The sequence below is a fragment of the Hyaena hyaena genome, unplaced genomic scaffold, assembly GCF_003009895.1.
Source record: "Hyaena hyaena isolate Hyena2069 unplaced genomic scaffold, ASM300989v1 scaffold_242, whole genome shotgun sequence".
Taxonomy (NCBI): domain Eukaryota; kingdom Metazoa; phylum Chordata; class Mammalia; order Carnivora; family Hyaenidae; genus Hyaena; species Hyaena hyaena.
Genome location: NW_024080869.1, coordinates 623,727 through 640,500, shown reverse-complemented (window position 1 = coordinate 640,500; position 16,774 = coordinate 623,727). Strand labels below are relative to the sequence as shown.

Genomic DNA, 16,774 nt, shown 5'->3' with positions numbered 1-16,774 from the left:
AAGTTTGTCATTGGCAGCCATTTCTGTGAAATATGTGGTAGATGTTTTGGAGCATGTTCATATTTTGATAATAAGAAAGAAAGTAGCTGGTTTGTGTCTATAAGACATAACCTTTCAATAGGTAGTAATCAAGCAGACAGGAAAAAGTCTCACAGGATTTGGCCTAACAGACAGGGGTTTAAGGAAAGAGAATGCTAATACAAACACAAAATTTGACACTTAGTAGACTTGAAATGCCAGTGAAGTTTTAAAGTTATTAAAATATAAATAATAAATGCTGTAATAGCACTAAGCCTTTACAATAAATTAGTTTGAAGACTACACGGCTAAGAAAGACGCCAATCGGGGAAAGAGAGTTGTATTAGGTGTTTACCTGACTGCAACTTTTTCTCCAAAGCATATTGTGAAATGTCAAAAGTCTCTGTTAGTGCAGCAGAATTAAAACCCAGGTCATTCTTACTTTCCTTACCCAATTTCTTTTCTGTTTCAAAGATTCTTGCCTTCCAACTTCTCAGTGACTCTTTGTTCTTCTATAATCCTATGGAAGAGCCCAAAACATTGTCTAGCACAAAATAGGAATTAAATAAATTAATGTGTCCACTGTATGGAAAAAACTAAATTCCTCTTTCAGGGGAATGTACACAACACCACTGCACCCAGATTTTTTATAGAACCTGTCTCTCTTTGTTTCTCTTCAGATTTTTGTCAAGGAGGTTGGGCAGACACATTGTGGGAGATATTGCCTCATCATGAGGCAGCACAATGGATGTTTATTTGAATTTTGGATGTGGCAGAAAGAACTGGAAGTAATAGCTATTTTTTTAGTTAGCTTAAAGAGGCTCTATGTACGAGGTTGATAAGATCTTAAAGAATCTACTGAGAGCAAGATGCTCTTCTAAGGACTATAGCAGTGCTGAAAATAGAGTATAAAGAATTTGGAAGAACATAAAGACAAATAGCAAGTCCTGGTTCACTGCAGATCTTCTTGAAAAGTGTGCTTATTGTGTGCTGGATACTAGGGATTGTTGAAAGTGAATCCAGTCATTAGTGGCCCTACCTAAAATCATGGTGATTTCTTAGGCCAACTGGTTCTAAGCGTCATTAAAATGGAAACATTTTGTACGTATTCTCAAGTCTAATAGGCACTATCTTTTGCCCTATGTATACAATATGAACTCATGTCTCTTGGACAAACTGATGTTAATGAAAACCAGAAAAGGAACACTTAATTATAATTATTTTCCCAGAATGTTTTATATCATGTAATTAATACATATTTTCATCACTTAAAAATAATCAATAAATAAAACCAAAATTCTCTCTTCATCACCTAAATATTTTTGAGATAGGTTACTCTGATACACATATCAACATGGTACTTGTACTTGCAAATCTTTTCCTCATTATATACATCTCTTTTGGAGAATATATTTTTATTATGTGTTTTTAATTACATAAATGATACATCTTTTGTAGTTTCCTGGACTATTTTAGAGCAGTTTTAGGTTCACAACAAAATTGAGAGAAAGGTACAAAGATTTCCCACATACCGCTGCTCCACACATGCTTAGCCTCCCCCATTATCAACATTAGTCATCAGAATGGTGCCTTTCTTACCAAGGATGAATCACAAGGAAGAATCCATAATTGCCCAAAGTTCATAGTTTACATCAGGGTTAACTCTTGGTGTTGTACATTGTGTGGGTTTGGACAAATATATAAGGATATCTATCCATCATCATGCTCTCATACAGAGTACTTTCACTGCCCTCAAAATCCTCTTTCCTTTGGCTATTCATCCCTTCCTCCCTTAGCAACCACTGATCTCCTATTGTTCTCACAGTTTTGGCTTTTCCAGAATGTCATAGAGTTGGTTTTATGGATTTTTAAAAAAAAATGATATGTCTCAGCTGTCTTTCCAATTGAGTGACCTCATTCTTTTTAACTGTTGCAATATAGACAACAGTACTTGTATCAGGGTTGATTTAGTCATGCCACCCTTAAACAGCATTTTGGTTGTTTCCAAATTGGGGCTCTCAAGATGAAGGTTACAGTGGAGACCCTGCAAGGCTGCACATGTGAGAAAGTTTCTAATCCACTTGATTTATTTAATAATTAACACTGAGAGCTGTTATTTATTTGTGCCCTGAATCATGCAAAATTTTGGATATCCCTCCTAAAACAACAATTATTTGGTGCATATATTATCTATCTATATATTTATTTACCTATCATCCATTTATGATTTTATCATTTAATCCTGGGTCTACCATTTACTATTTGTAAAATCTTGAACAAGATGCCACCTCTCCCTATCTCTGTTTCTTCATCTGTAAAGTGAGAATGTTAATAGTCTCTGTCCCTAGGATGAGATGACATGAGTTGTGAACATTAAATTAATTAAATGAACTAATGAATTAAACAAATAAATATTACCAAGGAACTGAGAATAGTGGTACATGCTTATTTGGTACAAGCCATTATCATTGTTAATTCTTAAATGAGTTCATATGGTTTGGTGTTTCAGAGCTGGTACATAAAGAGTTCAGACTCTTATATCAGAGAAAACTAGAAGCTCTCTCCATAAAAAGTACCAATACTCCTGGTCACTTAGTGGAACTTCATGGCCTTTGAGACTTCAGAAGCAAGAAGGAATTTAGAGGACTTAACTAATTTGGTCAGTCTAATTGAGCAATTAATTATATAAAATAAATTCATCAATAGACATTAATGCATTGTGTCTGTTGCCAAGTCTCTGTCTAAAGAGAATCCATAGAGAGAATATATCTGGGCATGATTTGTTGTAAAATAAATTTATTCATTATTAAATAAGCACCCATTGGGGTGCCTGGGTGGCTCAGTTGGTTGAGCATCTGACTTGGTCTCAGAGCATGATCTCATGGTTTGCGAGTTCATGACCCACATCAGGGTCTCTGCTGTCATCACAGAGCCCATTTCAGATCCTCTGTCCCCCTCTCTGCCTCTCCCTCATTCACAGTCTCTCCCTCAAAAATAAATAAACATAAAAAAACAAATAAGTACCCATTGTGTGATAAGCACAGTATTAACTATATATTGATAAAAGATGGATAACTAAGGGTGTTGTTTCTTAAAAAGCACAAGCACTCCCACAGACAATAGAAAAGACATGAGCATTAGTAATTATTAGGAGGTCAATTCTATTAAAGTAGATACAAGGTAGTAGAATGGTAGGAAGGAGAAAGCACCTAAGTAGTACCAAGTATGGCTCAAAAGACTTCATGAGGGACTTATTTGAGAAAGAATAGATGTTTTTCAGAAATGGAAAGGTAGGTGAAGCCATTTCAGATGGATGTGCAGTTACAGAGCCATGAACCCATGTTAATACCTGGGCATGCAAGATGCCTTGTGGGAGAGGTGTGAGAAAAGCTAGAAAAGTATGCAGGAACTAAATTATAAAGAGTAGGGTATGTGATAGTTAGGAAATATGGTGTCTTCATCAGGAAATTGGAAAAGGAGTACCATAATCAGATATGCATTTTAAAAAGTTAAATTTGGCATCAGAGTGAAGGATGGGATGCCAAGGGAGGAAATCGAAAGCCCAGATAATGATTAGGAGGCTAGTCCAACACTCCAAGCAGTGAAGATTATAGACTGGAGAAAGGGGAAGTGGAAACCAAAGCATGTGGGGTGGGCCAGCGGTGGGTGGTGAGACAAGATTCTGGAGATGGGAGTGTCAAGAATAAGTGGAAGGTACAGGAAAAAGATATGGATATGAGCCCAAATTGATAGATGGAGCTTAGGACTTACCAGTGTCACAGATATAAAGTAAAAGAAAAAAAAAAAAGGAGTCTCCTGTGGCAGCATCAGTACTTTAAGTATAGGCAAGGAGAAAAAGCAATTCCATGAAAGAGATAGAAGACTTATGGTGAGAGATGGAGGAGGAGAGCCGGGATGAACTGTTATCCTGGGTCAAAGTTACTGGAAGAGGATATTGAGGAAGTATGAGATAATCAAGAGAGGAAAGGGTTTCCAAAAGGTTATCTAGACTAGAAATGGGTCAGTTAATGGGCTTTGTGGATTAATGTAGTATAGGACATGAGGAAGAAAGAAAGAAAATCAAGAAACTTACTAAATGTTCTCACTTGGGCCACTAGGTGGTCTTGTTAACCAAAGTCATTATTGGAAGGGTAGCATCTTAAGGGTATAAGGTCAGAGGTAAAAATAGTAAGTAGGAGGTATTTAGGGAGCTTTTATGTAGAGATGTCTACAAACTCAGGTTTGTAGACAGTTTTTATGTCAATAAGTTCAAAGTTGAAGATATTAGTTGGATCATCCACATAAACGCTTTGGTAAGCAGAATTCAACAAACACAACAGATAGTTATTATTTTGTGGTATCTGTTCTGTGTCAGATATTTGTACATAGAAGAACATAGTTACTGCTGCACAAATCAGTAACAGTAATTCTTAGTGGGTTGTGCATAAATTCAAGGGAGGGGTTTTGGCTATAGAAGATGGTGATTAAGATAGAATGGCAGTAGCATTTTGGAAATCATGTATCTTTGAAGGGGATCGTTATGTGTTTGGAGTTTATCATGAATTTCTATACCCCTAGGGCCATATCAAGATTTACATGAGCAGATAGTCTATTTTAGTATTATTCCTGCTTCTTTACCTCTTATACCTTCATTCGTCATTTCCATTTTCTAGAAGTTAGTGAAAACCCTGATGCTTAGGTGCTGACTTCCTTTATCTCTTTTTTTCTGTCGGGAACTAGGCATGAGAACGCTAAAACCTCTTTTGCTTTGAAGCAGAGTATCTCATAATATTTGACTGATTTAAGCTTTTGACATGTCTAATGTTACATCGTATTTGGGTTTTTTTTCCTTTTTTCTTTTTGTATAAATATGTCTATACTTAACCCACCAAAGAAGCTCATACTAGAGTTCAAAAGAAGAAAGAAAGAGAGAGAGAGAGACAGAGAGAAAGAAAAAATGAAAGAAAGAAAGAAAAAGAAAAAAACCCCATATTAGTATATGGAGTTGTCTGGATTTAATTTTTCTGGCCCACTTTACAGCTAAACTAACCTATGTCTATTTATTTGGATGTTTGTTTTTCAGAGACTACTGGGCAGACCATTGAAGTCCTATGTAGAGTTCAGGATTATTGATTTTTACTACTTTTAATCTCCATATATTGTTTTCACAACACTTTTCTAAGACAGAATAACTCCTTAAAAGTCTAACTAAGAAAAAGATTAAATTTGCGCTTATTGTAGAAATTGATCATAAAGAAATTTGTATAAAGTATTCAGCAATATTTGTAATATTTTGGCACTGGTTTCCCAATATTATTACCATTATAGGACAAAACAAAGAAATGATGCATTTGTAACACCTGCATTGTGGTTGAGCAATGTTAGCATACTTTTCTAGCATGGTTGTGACACAAGAACATTCTAGTAATTTCCGGCAGAAGTCTTCAATTTTCAGCAAGTTAATCTACAATGGCATCATGTCCCTTTCAAAAAGCTGTCGATCAATAATTTTTAAAGATATAAATTTAATTTCCTTGCCCTTCCTCCATTAGTTTATTCTGCCAACCATTTATATAAATCTAACTGTAGACTTTGCTGGTTTTGGTATAGCATTCACTTGACTCATCCATTAATTTTTATTTCTGACAGAATAAGCATATGGTCCTAATGCTTTATGAAATCAGACTCTTGGAACCAGATTCTGTTATAAATTTCATTGCTCGTTACCTTTATGTGATGTTATATTATATACATCACTTAGCCTGCATGAAAAGTTGCATAGATGGAACAGATCTATTTTGACTTTTAAGTTTTACTTTCTTTTTTTATAAACATGGAATTCATATAACCATATACATAGTTTATGGCTTTTCATATATGCCTATGCCTTTATGTGTTATTGGCTACAATGTCTTTATTCATATTCAATGTTTTTAATTAAGACAAGGATGAATGAATAAATATCCTCATTATTGTCTAATGCAGGGGTTGGCAAAGTAAGGTCTCATGGCCTCTTTTTGTATGACCCAATTTCTAAGAATGGGTTTTATACATTTTTAAATGCTTAAAAAAGACTCAAAAGAAGGATAAAATTTTCTTTCACATAGAAATCATATAAAATTCAAATTTTAGCATCCAGAAGTAAGGTTTTAATGGAATATAGCCATGTCTATCCATTTACATTAGTATGTGGCTACTTTCACACTGTAGTGGCAAAGTTGTCATTGTGAAGGAAGACCCCATAAACTAAAATATTCACTATCTTTATAAGAAAAGGTGTTCTGACACCTGGTCTAATGCATGGGTGACTTTTTTTTCCTGAATCAAAAAAATTTATATAATCAAAATAACACCAGAATTAATTATTTCTTTTCCTTAAAAACTACACAGGGAACTTTTCCATTTCATGTTCTTGTATATACTGTTATAGCATGCTTGTCCATTGCCTGACCAAAATTGGTTCCTTGTGCAATTCTCACTAAGGGAGAAGTTTGCCCAAAGAATATTTCACATAAATTCTTTTTTCTCTATTTTCTGTCATTACCTGCATATTTAATTTGTTTTAATAAAGCTAACTGCACATCAGGGATAACTCTGATCTAGAAGTAAAAATGTCTGAGTTCAATATTTAATCATTATTTGGTTTTCTAGGCAGAAATTTTAAAGAAGTTTTTTAATTTCTTAAGTTTATGTATTTATTTTTAGAGAAACAGAGATAAGTGCACACAGGGGAGAGGTACAGAAAGAGGGAGAGAGAGAATCCCAAGAAACCATCATGCTGCCAGTACAGAGCCAGATGCAGGGCTCAAACTCACAAAACCGTGAGATCATGACCTGAGTCAAAACCAAGAGGACGCTTAAGAGACTGAGCCACCCAGGTGCCCCTCTAGGCAGATATTAAATAGACAACTGCATGAAGTAACTGTGAAAAGTGGATGGCAAGACCTGCTAAGACAGATTCCATGGATCTTTGAAATGTCTACATTGTCATTAGAGGTTGAGGATAATTAAACTGGAAGGTGACATCTTAAGAGAGACTACTCTGCATAGTAAACAACTACACGGATTTGACAGAGATGACTGTCAGAGTGAATGTAGCAGTTATTTCTAGAAGAAAAAAAATAGCTGTCATTTTTGAAAATAAGTTACTTTGCTGGCTCCCTTACCCTACACTTTTTCCTCTTTTATATTTCATATTGGAAATAATAAAAAAATGGGTTGTTTTTATGAATGTTGTTATGTGTATAAAGTATGACAAACTCTAAGGAAGGCAACATTGATTTTCTATAAAGTTGTGTTTCTTTGATGTTTTACTTTAGTCCAGATACAATATGGAGGCTCTCTATTTAACCTTAATTCTTTTTTAAAAAAATGCTTGATTCGGGGCGCCTGGGTGGCTTAGTCGGTTAAGCGACCGACTTTCGCTTGGTCATGATCTCGCGGTTCGTGGGTTTGAGCCCCGCGTCGGGCTCTGTGCTGACTGCCTGCTCAGAGCCTGGAGCCTGTTTCAGAGTCTGTGACTCCCTCTCTCTCTGACCCTCCCCTGCTCACGCTGTCTCTCTCTCTCTCCTAGAAATAAATAAAAATATTTTAAAAAATTAAAAAAAATTAAAAAAATGCTTGATTCTTTTAAGTAACTATAAAAAGTTGTTGGTCTTACAGATTATATTCTAAAATATGTAAAGGAAATAATATATTTCCTTTGCATCAAGTCATTTGTGGAACAGGTTGAGGAACTCATTTATATATACCTCAAATATTTATTGAATATGTACTGTATGTCAGAAACTATTTCTGAAACATGTGATATATCGGTGAATCAAAAAGAACCAAACAAGATTTTTGACCCTATGGAGCTTATACTCTAGTGGGAGGATACAGACAAGAAACAGTGAATAAAAGGTACAGCATATTAAAATATTATAAGTGAAATGGGAAAAATAAGAGCAAAGTGAGGGGTATCAGGAATATCATGGTGGGAGTTGTGATCTTAAATAAGGTAGTTAGTGAAGGCTTCACAGACAAGATGATGCTTCAGTGAAAAGTTGAGGAAGCTATATATATATATATCCAAGTGAAAGATATTTCAGGTAGAGGGAGGACTGAGTATGAAGGCCCCTAAGATGGGTGGAAGCTAACCTGGGCAGAAAACAGCAAGGAGGTATCATGGCCAGAATGGAGTAAAGAAGTTTAATAGGAAATGAGTCAGTGAGGTGATGGAGTCAAATCATATAGGACCTTGTAAACCACTGTAAGGATATTTCACTTTGTGATATGGGGAAACCAGAGTGGGACTTTTTGCTGAAGAGTGATAGAAGTTGATTTACTTATTAGAAGGTCTGCTTGACTGCTTTGTTGTAGAAGACCAAGATCAGAAGCAAGGAGAATTAGGAATGGGAATATTGCAGTAATTCAGGTGAAATCTGATGTGGCTTGAACCAGGACTAGTCATGGAGGTGGTAAGAGTAGGTGGGTTTTGCACCAATTTGAGAGTACGGTGTGTAGGATTTCTTGACAGATTGGATGTAAGAGTAAGGGGAAAAAGCAGAGAATATTTTCACTCTCTCTCTCTCTTTTTGCTGGGGAAGCTGCCATCAATAAAAACTGGAGGGGTCTACAGATTGGACAGGTTTTGGGGAGAAAATCTAAAGCTCAACTTTGAGTATTCCGAATTTAATATGTTTACTGAAATAAAATCAACTCAGTAAGATCCCAGTTGGTACTTTCCCAGTGTCTACCTCATGGAAGATGTTAAAAAAGATTTTATAGGTATTTAATATATATAAGTATATGAAGTACCACTACAGTGTGAATTAATGAATAAGCATTCATTGAGCAGCTAGTACTCATTGAATGGAAAGCATCAGATTGTGCACCATAAAGCTGAGAGTCTAAATTCTTGTTAGAACCTCAGGAGGTAAATGGTGTTTTCTACATTTTACAAAGAAGAAACTCAGGACAAGTTATTTGCCTCAAGTTCACATGATGAATTAAGTGGCTCTGGCTTTATGCTGCAAACTCTTATTTTACAACTTTATTTTTTTATTTTATTATTTTTTTTAATGTTTTATTCATTTCTAGGAGAGAGAGAGAGACAGCGTGAACAGGGGAGGGTCAGAGAGAGAGGGAGTCACAGACTGAAACAGGCTCCAGGCTCTGAGCTGGCAGTCAGCACATAGCCTGACGCGGGGCTCGAACCCACGAACTGCGAGATCATGACCTAAGCGAAAGTCGGACGCTCAACCGACTAAGCCACCCAGGCGCCCCTTATTTTACAACTTTAAATACAGCTTCTTTTTAATTTTATCAGTGATCTCACAAAAGAACTATTATGATACCCAATAAGCTGCCATTTGTTTAAAATCTGATTTTTACCTTCAGATTATAATACAAGTGAACAAAAGCAAGCCTGTAAGAAGCATGAACTCTATGTGAGTTTCCGGGATCTGGGATGGCAGGTAAGAATGGTCAGTCAACTAGGGTGCTTCTTTCCTGTTTTGTTATAAATCCAGAGTTACTTGTAATCTTTGTTAGTATTTTTTCTAATACGTTAACCAAGTATACTTTATATGACTATTCAGTATATGGGTTATCTACATCTTTTTTTATTTCTCCATTATCCTTTTGTCATTGAAACATCATTATTAGGGTTTACAGTAAAAAAAAAAAGAAAAACTATGCTGAAGAAGAAACATAATCCTATGATATTTAGAAAGTGAAAAAATGTTGTTGTTTAAATATCCCAAAGTTTTAATTTTATACCAATTTCAGATTAACTCAAGCAACAGCATATGCCCCCTTATGACCTCAACCTCCAGGGATAGGAGACAGAATCCTTGATTCTAATGTTATTATAAAATAGACATACAGAAAAAAAATTTCTTGAACTTAAAAAATCTTATTGCTGTCTTTTACATATGTTTCACAAACAGGGTAAGTAAGAGAATTTAATCAAAATAGGGTGTTTTTTTTAAATTGTTAAATTTTTTTTTAAATTTATTTTTGAGGGAAAGACAGAGTATTAGTGAGGAAGGGGTGGAGAGAGAGAGGGAGACACAGAATCCAAAGCAGGCTCCAGGCTCTGAGCTGTCAGCATAGAGCCCAATAGGGCTCAAAACCACAAATTGTGACATCATGACCTGAGCCAAAGTCAGATGCTTAAGCAACTGAGCCACCCAGGTGCCCCAACCAAAATAGTTTTTGATGGCTTTATGTATTGATAGTTTAAATTGAAGTTTTTAGGTTATATTATCTCATTACAATGGATTTGCAGAATCTGGATTATCTCATTGAAAAGCAATAATAAAATGTAAGCATTTAAAAATTTTATGATAAACCTTCAACATGATTCATTCTATAAGTTTACATTTGGACCAAGTTTTACTTCTTGGGGGAAAAATCAGGGCAGCCGTTCCACATGCCAATTTTTTGGCTTCCTAAAAATTTCATGTGCCTTTCTCAAGAATTTGCTGCAATTTGTTTCTTCTAAAGAGACTATAAAGTCAACACATGAATGGAAAGAAAAACAGAAAAAGGAACAAATATTAAAGCTTTAGGAGGTTGTCAGACTTCAGACTTCTAAAACCAGGAATGAGTTATTAAGGAGTAATGGGAATTATCTCAAATAAGTTTATTCTTCTTTTCCTTTCTGGTTCACTTGAACTTTCCAAAGTTCATCATTTCCTGTGTAAACAATATTTACAATGCTATTTAATGATTATGGTTTTATTCATGAATACATGAATTGATAATACTATGAATATCCTACATAGCAACCACTTGGGAAAAATTACAGAGGGCAATTTCTTGTGAAAATATTTATACTTATGTTGTAAACTTGAACTTAAAAATAAATCAAGGGCTTGAGGGAGGCTGTTTTGTTAGAATAATTGTTGGATGAAGAAGAGAAATCTATCTAGACTAAATATGGGTATTCTTCAAGAATTACTTTATTTTTATTTTGGCAATTTCTTTTTTGCTCTTCCACCTCCTCCTCCTCTTCCTCCTCCTCCTCCTTTTTGTGTCTGTGTGTGTGTATTTTAGGACTGGATTATAGCACCAGAAGGATATGCTGCATTTTATTGTGATGGAGAATGTTCCTTTCCACTCAATGCCCACATGAATGCCACCAACCATGCCATCGTTCAGACTCTGGTATGCTTTGTTTTTGTAGAATTGAAAATGGTTTATGATCCTATCATGATATAAAAGTTATTTTAAAGGGAAGCATCCTTTTGTAGCTACAAATGTATGATTTTTTTTTCTTTTCAAACATCTTTGGTATTTTTTAGAGCCAAAGTAACAATTGTGGATACAGTCAGGACATTTGGGCTTGTTTGAAGAACAATCCTGATTCCAGGATAGGGAAGGATTCGGCTAGGAAAATTGGAGTAACCACATGAAGTGGTCACTCTGCACTGATTTCTTCACTATGCAATATGACTAACCACACAGGTTCCCAGGGGCCATTTCTAACCTAGCAATTCATTAGTAATCATTGCAAAAACATTGAATAATATAGCCTTACTGAATTTCATCTGAGGGCTTTTACTCTAATTATTTAAGAATGTTCCACAACCTATTTTCATATTATGAAAGTTCTTCATGTAGAATATAAGTAGAAGACTCATTTCTATTTCTTGATATATATATATATATATTTATATAATCTTTAAAGTGGATTTAATCTTCCCCCCACCCCCCTTCCTCATCAGGAATTTAGCAGTGATTTAATCTCTAATAACCTGGGCTTATTTTTGTGAAAACAATAATAAAATGTAGGTTTCACACTGTCTAAATGGTTCTACTCTATCTAGTGAGCTCATGAAACATCTTGAGACTCTGACTTACCTGCCTTATGGTGTGTGACTTACTGACTTGGCAGCGGGACAGTCTCTGGAACACTAAGTGAGATGCTCCAAGAAGATGCAAAGGACTATACAATATAATTCCAAATTAATGTTTGGCTTAATATGAACATTATAACTGTATGTCATCAGAATAGAGGGAAGAGAACAATATTTTGAGATTTAAGATTTAATAACAGAAGTGGTTATTTGGTAGATGGCAGTAGGTGAGCAGTAGCTGTAAGAAAAAAAATCTTGTCTTTGTGGGTGAGTCTCGCTTATGACCAATAAGAAACATAACTATTGGAGTTTGTGAGCTGACCCTTCAGAAGATTTTTGTTTTTTTTTTCAGAATTCATTTAACATTTAAAGCTGATGAAAAGACTATCCCAGTTTTCTTCTGAATAAGGAAGGGTATATATAAACTGGCAGATTAATCCTTGAATGACTTGGTATTTTCTGGTCTCTTCACTGACATCGTAGGTATTAGAGAATATTTAGACACCAAAGACATACATCTATGGAAACTAGAGCATGGATATTGTCAAAAACTTTGAAAATAATTTAGAGTAAAACAAAAAGACAAAAACAAACAATAAACAACAACAACAGCAACAAACCAGAGAGATCAAACAAATGTGTATTTTGAAAGGCCATCACTTAAAAACTTCTTCTTTTTACTCATGACCAATGAGATTGCCTACTTCTGTGCCAAATGCGAAGTAAAGAGTAAATTCCTGGGAGAATTTTAAGATTTGTTATGCTTTCATCTTTGTTGTTTGTAAATAGAAGCACTTCTTAAAACAGGAGATCGTTTCTGGGGAATGCGGAGCTCTTCAAGGATGGGTGTGTTGTACTCAAACTTTCTCCAGCAAAAAGAACCTGTGAACTCTAGCCTTCTCTCCTTCCTATGAGACTTCACCATGACCTAAAAGCCAATCATGTAGAGAGAAATGCTGCTGTTTCCAAGCCTTGGAAGAATAGCCAGCATCACTGGCTTTCTGTAGAGTCAGAGCAGCAGCCACTATTGGCTTATAGAGAAATGACACTTTGTCAGAAAATTCTTTGCTCCTTTATGCTGTCATCTCAATGACTCAGCACACTTCTGCTTCATTAGATATGCATCTAATATACCAACGTGTCCTTCAGGCTTAGCAATGCTTAATTATTGAAAAAACTCTGTCAAAAAAACTTCCCCTTTCTCTCATTTTTTCTTTTCATTTTTTCATATAAATATATAAGCACATATTGTCAGCTTTTAGGGCTGGAGTCTAGAAGGCAGTGTCAAAAATGAAACATTTTAAAAAAAACCTGACATGGACTTGGAACAAGACCCTGCTGTGCATCACTGTTCTGGGATATGGGACATAAGTCATTGCAAAACTTGAAGGATACATGGGAAGTTTGATTTTTTTTTTCCTGGCATTGTGCACTCTTCGTTTGTTCTGCGTAGGACATGAAACAAGAAGACAGGCATGTTTGTTGTTAAAGGCAAGCATATTTGTGACTAATATGTTTGAGAAACTATTCAAGAACAATCCATTTTTTTAGAATGATTGCTTCGTGAAGCTGCCAAGGCCATTGAAACAAGGGGTTATCAATCATATATGTGTGGGTTATGGAAGATAAAGCTGATGAGGGACAAAAGCTGCATCTGAAATTTGTAGAAACTATCCAACTTTTAGTTTTGTGAGGTCTTAGGAAATTTCAAGTTCATGTCAGATCACCTCATTTTTCCTGCTGTTTCTGTCCACATGCAGGGCTCCTATATCATTTCAGCCAGGACATTGTGCAGCCAAAACTCTAAGAGGCTGTATTTGCTTTTTGTGGATCCCTCAGGGCTCATCAGTGGGACTTCCTATAAACTCCTTTGGGGAAAGGGCCAGGATAGGTGGGTGGGAAAGGGAAAACTGTGTTCTGGCTCCTTGCTCAATTATTGCAAATCATCGGCAGACTGCCAGTCTGATCAAAATGAGAATCAACCCTTTACTTAAGTATTTCATTTTCAGTGTACAGCTACCTTTTAGGCTTTTGGGAGAGTGGGATATTCAATTTGTAAAATATCTAGGCTCCTCACTTCTGTTTTAGCTGAGCCTGCTTTTCGACACTTGGGTAAGAGAGAAAGAAAGTCAAAGCCAATCCGGTAAAAAATTCTGTATAGAAGAGTTGATATCATTGCTTTGAGACAAGTTTTGGATTATACCTGGAGTATATTTTGTGGTGATTTTTATGCTTCCTTTACTGTGGAAAATTTAAGAGTTGGCATAACTTTTACAATTTATTGTTCAGTAGTCCTTGAAAAAATAATTCTTAGATCCAAATCTTTCTACAGTCTCAGTGTCACTTCACTGATTTGCATTTGTACCCTCTGTACTTCTCATGAAGTCTATAGAAGTTGTCATTTTTACCAAAAACAACTCAGTGCAGGTTGCCACGTTCTTTCCCCCAGGAAAATTTCCACTGAATATTCCATAGAAGGAGTTTTCCTTACTTGGTAGAATATTTTTCAAGGCCCCAACACATAATTAGAACTGGTGAGTTGATTCTAGGTGTTAATTCTTAAAAATACATCCTTCACTACCAGTTTCCAACCCCCACCCCAGCCACTGAACATAAATAGGAGAAGAGTGATAGCTTAAGCGTGTACCCGACTGCGAGTGACAAAACAAGAATCTTATTTGAAAGCTGTGGACAAAATGTCTTATTTCTTTAAAAAAAAAAACCAAAACATGTTTTTCTTTCCCAGGTTCATCTGATGTTTCCTGACCATGTGCCAAAGCCTTGTTGTGCCCCAACCAAATTAAATGCCATCTCTGTGCTGTACTTTGACGACAGCTCCAATGTCATTTTGAAAAAATACAGAAATATGGTCGTGCGCTCATGTGGCTGCCATTAATATTAAATAAGAATGGTAATAAGAAAAAGATCTGTATTAAGGTTTATGACTACAATAAAAAGTATGCTTTCAGACAAAAAGGGAATTTCATAAAATTAGTCTGATTCATTTCATCTCTGTACCTATGTACGATATCATGTATATAGTCACTTTTATTTATTTAAAGATATATATCTCCTTTGTGGATGCCTTATCAATAAAATCTATTTTATAGGTCTGTTAGATATAGATAGCCCAGTCTGTCATTCAATGGGATATGCTAAGTCCAATTCAATTTCATTTCAACATTTTTTTGAATACAATTTTGATATAATTATCTGAAATCAGACAGTACTCCTTTGAATGTTAGTCATTGGTGAAGGAAATTGAACGCATTTGGTTATGTTGCCAGTGAAAACTGTGATAGGATGTTTATTTAGAAATAAAACTAAAAAAAAAAAAGAAAAAACCCAGAACAACTCAAACAAAAATGCTTGGATAAACACAATTTTTGTTTTCAAGTTTCTGCTTCATTAGATAAAGTGAAATGTTGAACTGGATTAGAATAAATAAGCAGTAGGCAGGACATAGAAGCTGAAAGATTACACATAATTGTTGTAACTGTTTGCTTTAACAGAATTGGTGTAACTGGAGGCGTGCGTTCCTTCTTGGCTTGTAGACTGTAGATTTTGCAAAGCACTCAAAGCTTCAGGAACTCTGTGGAGACAGGCTTGAGCCTACGTCGATAACTTTCCAAGTTAACACTAAAAAATCGTAGTACAACCTTCTTACCTCAAATAAATCACGTCTGCCTATTATCTAGAACATGACTGCTGCAGAATTTTTTTTTTTTTTCAGATTTAAAAACAGTCCAAAATAAAGAAACACTTACATGCGCTCCGCTTCCCTCCCCACAGGCAAGAGTCACTGCATACATAAAGCATATAAAACATACTGGAGCAAAGATGCCGACACAGCCATTTTCTTTAGCTCTCCTTCCTAACGGAGTTTGCTGATTGATGTGATGCAAGGGATTTTATTTAGGTGAAAGCACTGAAACTAAACTGAAGGAAATTACCAAAAATCCCAGAATGGCTTTGACAGAATTGCCATTTCGAAAGAACAGCTGAAATCCATTTTTCATATCTTTGAGAATGAGCTCAATGAAAACCTTATTTTGTAAGGGGATTTTGTAAACCTTCCTCCAAGCGCAAATAATTCCAAATGGGAAGGTTCTGTTGTGTGTACGTGCATGTGTATTCTTCCCTCTGAAATTAATTTATTTTCTTTCTTTGCCTTCTAGGGCTTTTCTTTAACACACAGTAACTTTGGGAAGGATGACATTTAGATGGATTACTTGCTATTTCTGGTGGCTCCATGGTTAGGCTTATTTACAGTTCATCTAAAATATTCATAATGCACCATTTATTAATCACTGTTTTGGACTTTTCAAATAAAACTTATATCAGAAATAGCTTCAAAAATGTTATGAGTTCGTTTGTAATTCAGGTATATTACAATGTTGTTTGAAAATACAGTTTATCTTAAAGAGAATTTGATAATAACTATATTGGGGGGTGCATTAAGTAATATATTTTTAAATAAATAGTGTACCATTGTAAGAATAAGAAACAGAAGTCTATATTATTATTCTCTAAATGTGCTGTTTAAATATATTTTAAAATCTATTAAACGTGTGATGCTAGTTTCTGCTGTGCTTTATTTAAGAGGGATACAAAATGTAAGTGTGTCATGAACTGAGAATAGAAGAATATCAGATGTAAAAGATTTGTGGGTTACATGACTCTTCATGCTGTTTTTAAATGCCAAACTAGCTTTTGTGTTTTTAATAAATAATTCACTGTTAAATGGACAAAGCAACAATCTATGAATTAAATATCTTCTTAATCTGCTCCAACAACGAAGAAATTTTAAAAATAGCAAAAATGATAGGGATGGAAAAATGCCTCACTGGTTCTTTTTCATTAAAAAAAGGAAATCATTACCATCAGTATTTTTCCACTTTTTCAAGTTA

The 16,774-nt window shown here is 35.1% G+C and overlaps 1 protein-coding gene across 1 annotated transcript in view; it reads left to right on the top strand.

The window, feature by feature from the left end:
* The window catches only part of BMP5 (bone morphogenetic protein 5), a 108,720-nt gene extending 92,195 nt beyond the window's left edge, over window positions 1-16,525 (top strand). Inside the window, exons 5-7 of the mRNA XM_039244297.1 lie at window positions 9,400-9,476; window positions 11,062-11,172; window positions 14,611-16,525. Of these exons, the coding sequence (XP_039100228.1) occupies window positions 9,400-9,476; window positions 11,062-11,172; window positions 14,611-14,760 (338 nt within the window). The 3' untranslated portion in view covers window positions 14,761-16,525. The remainder of the gene's footprint in view (window positions 1-9,399; window positions 9,477-11,061; window positions 11,173-14,610) is intronic.
* The last annotated feature ends 249 nt before the right edge of the window (window positions 16,526-16,774 follow it).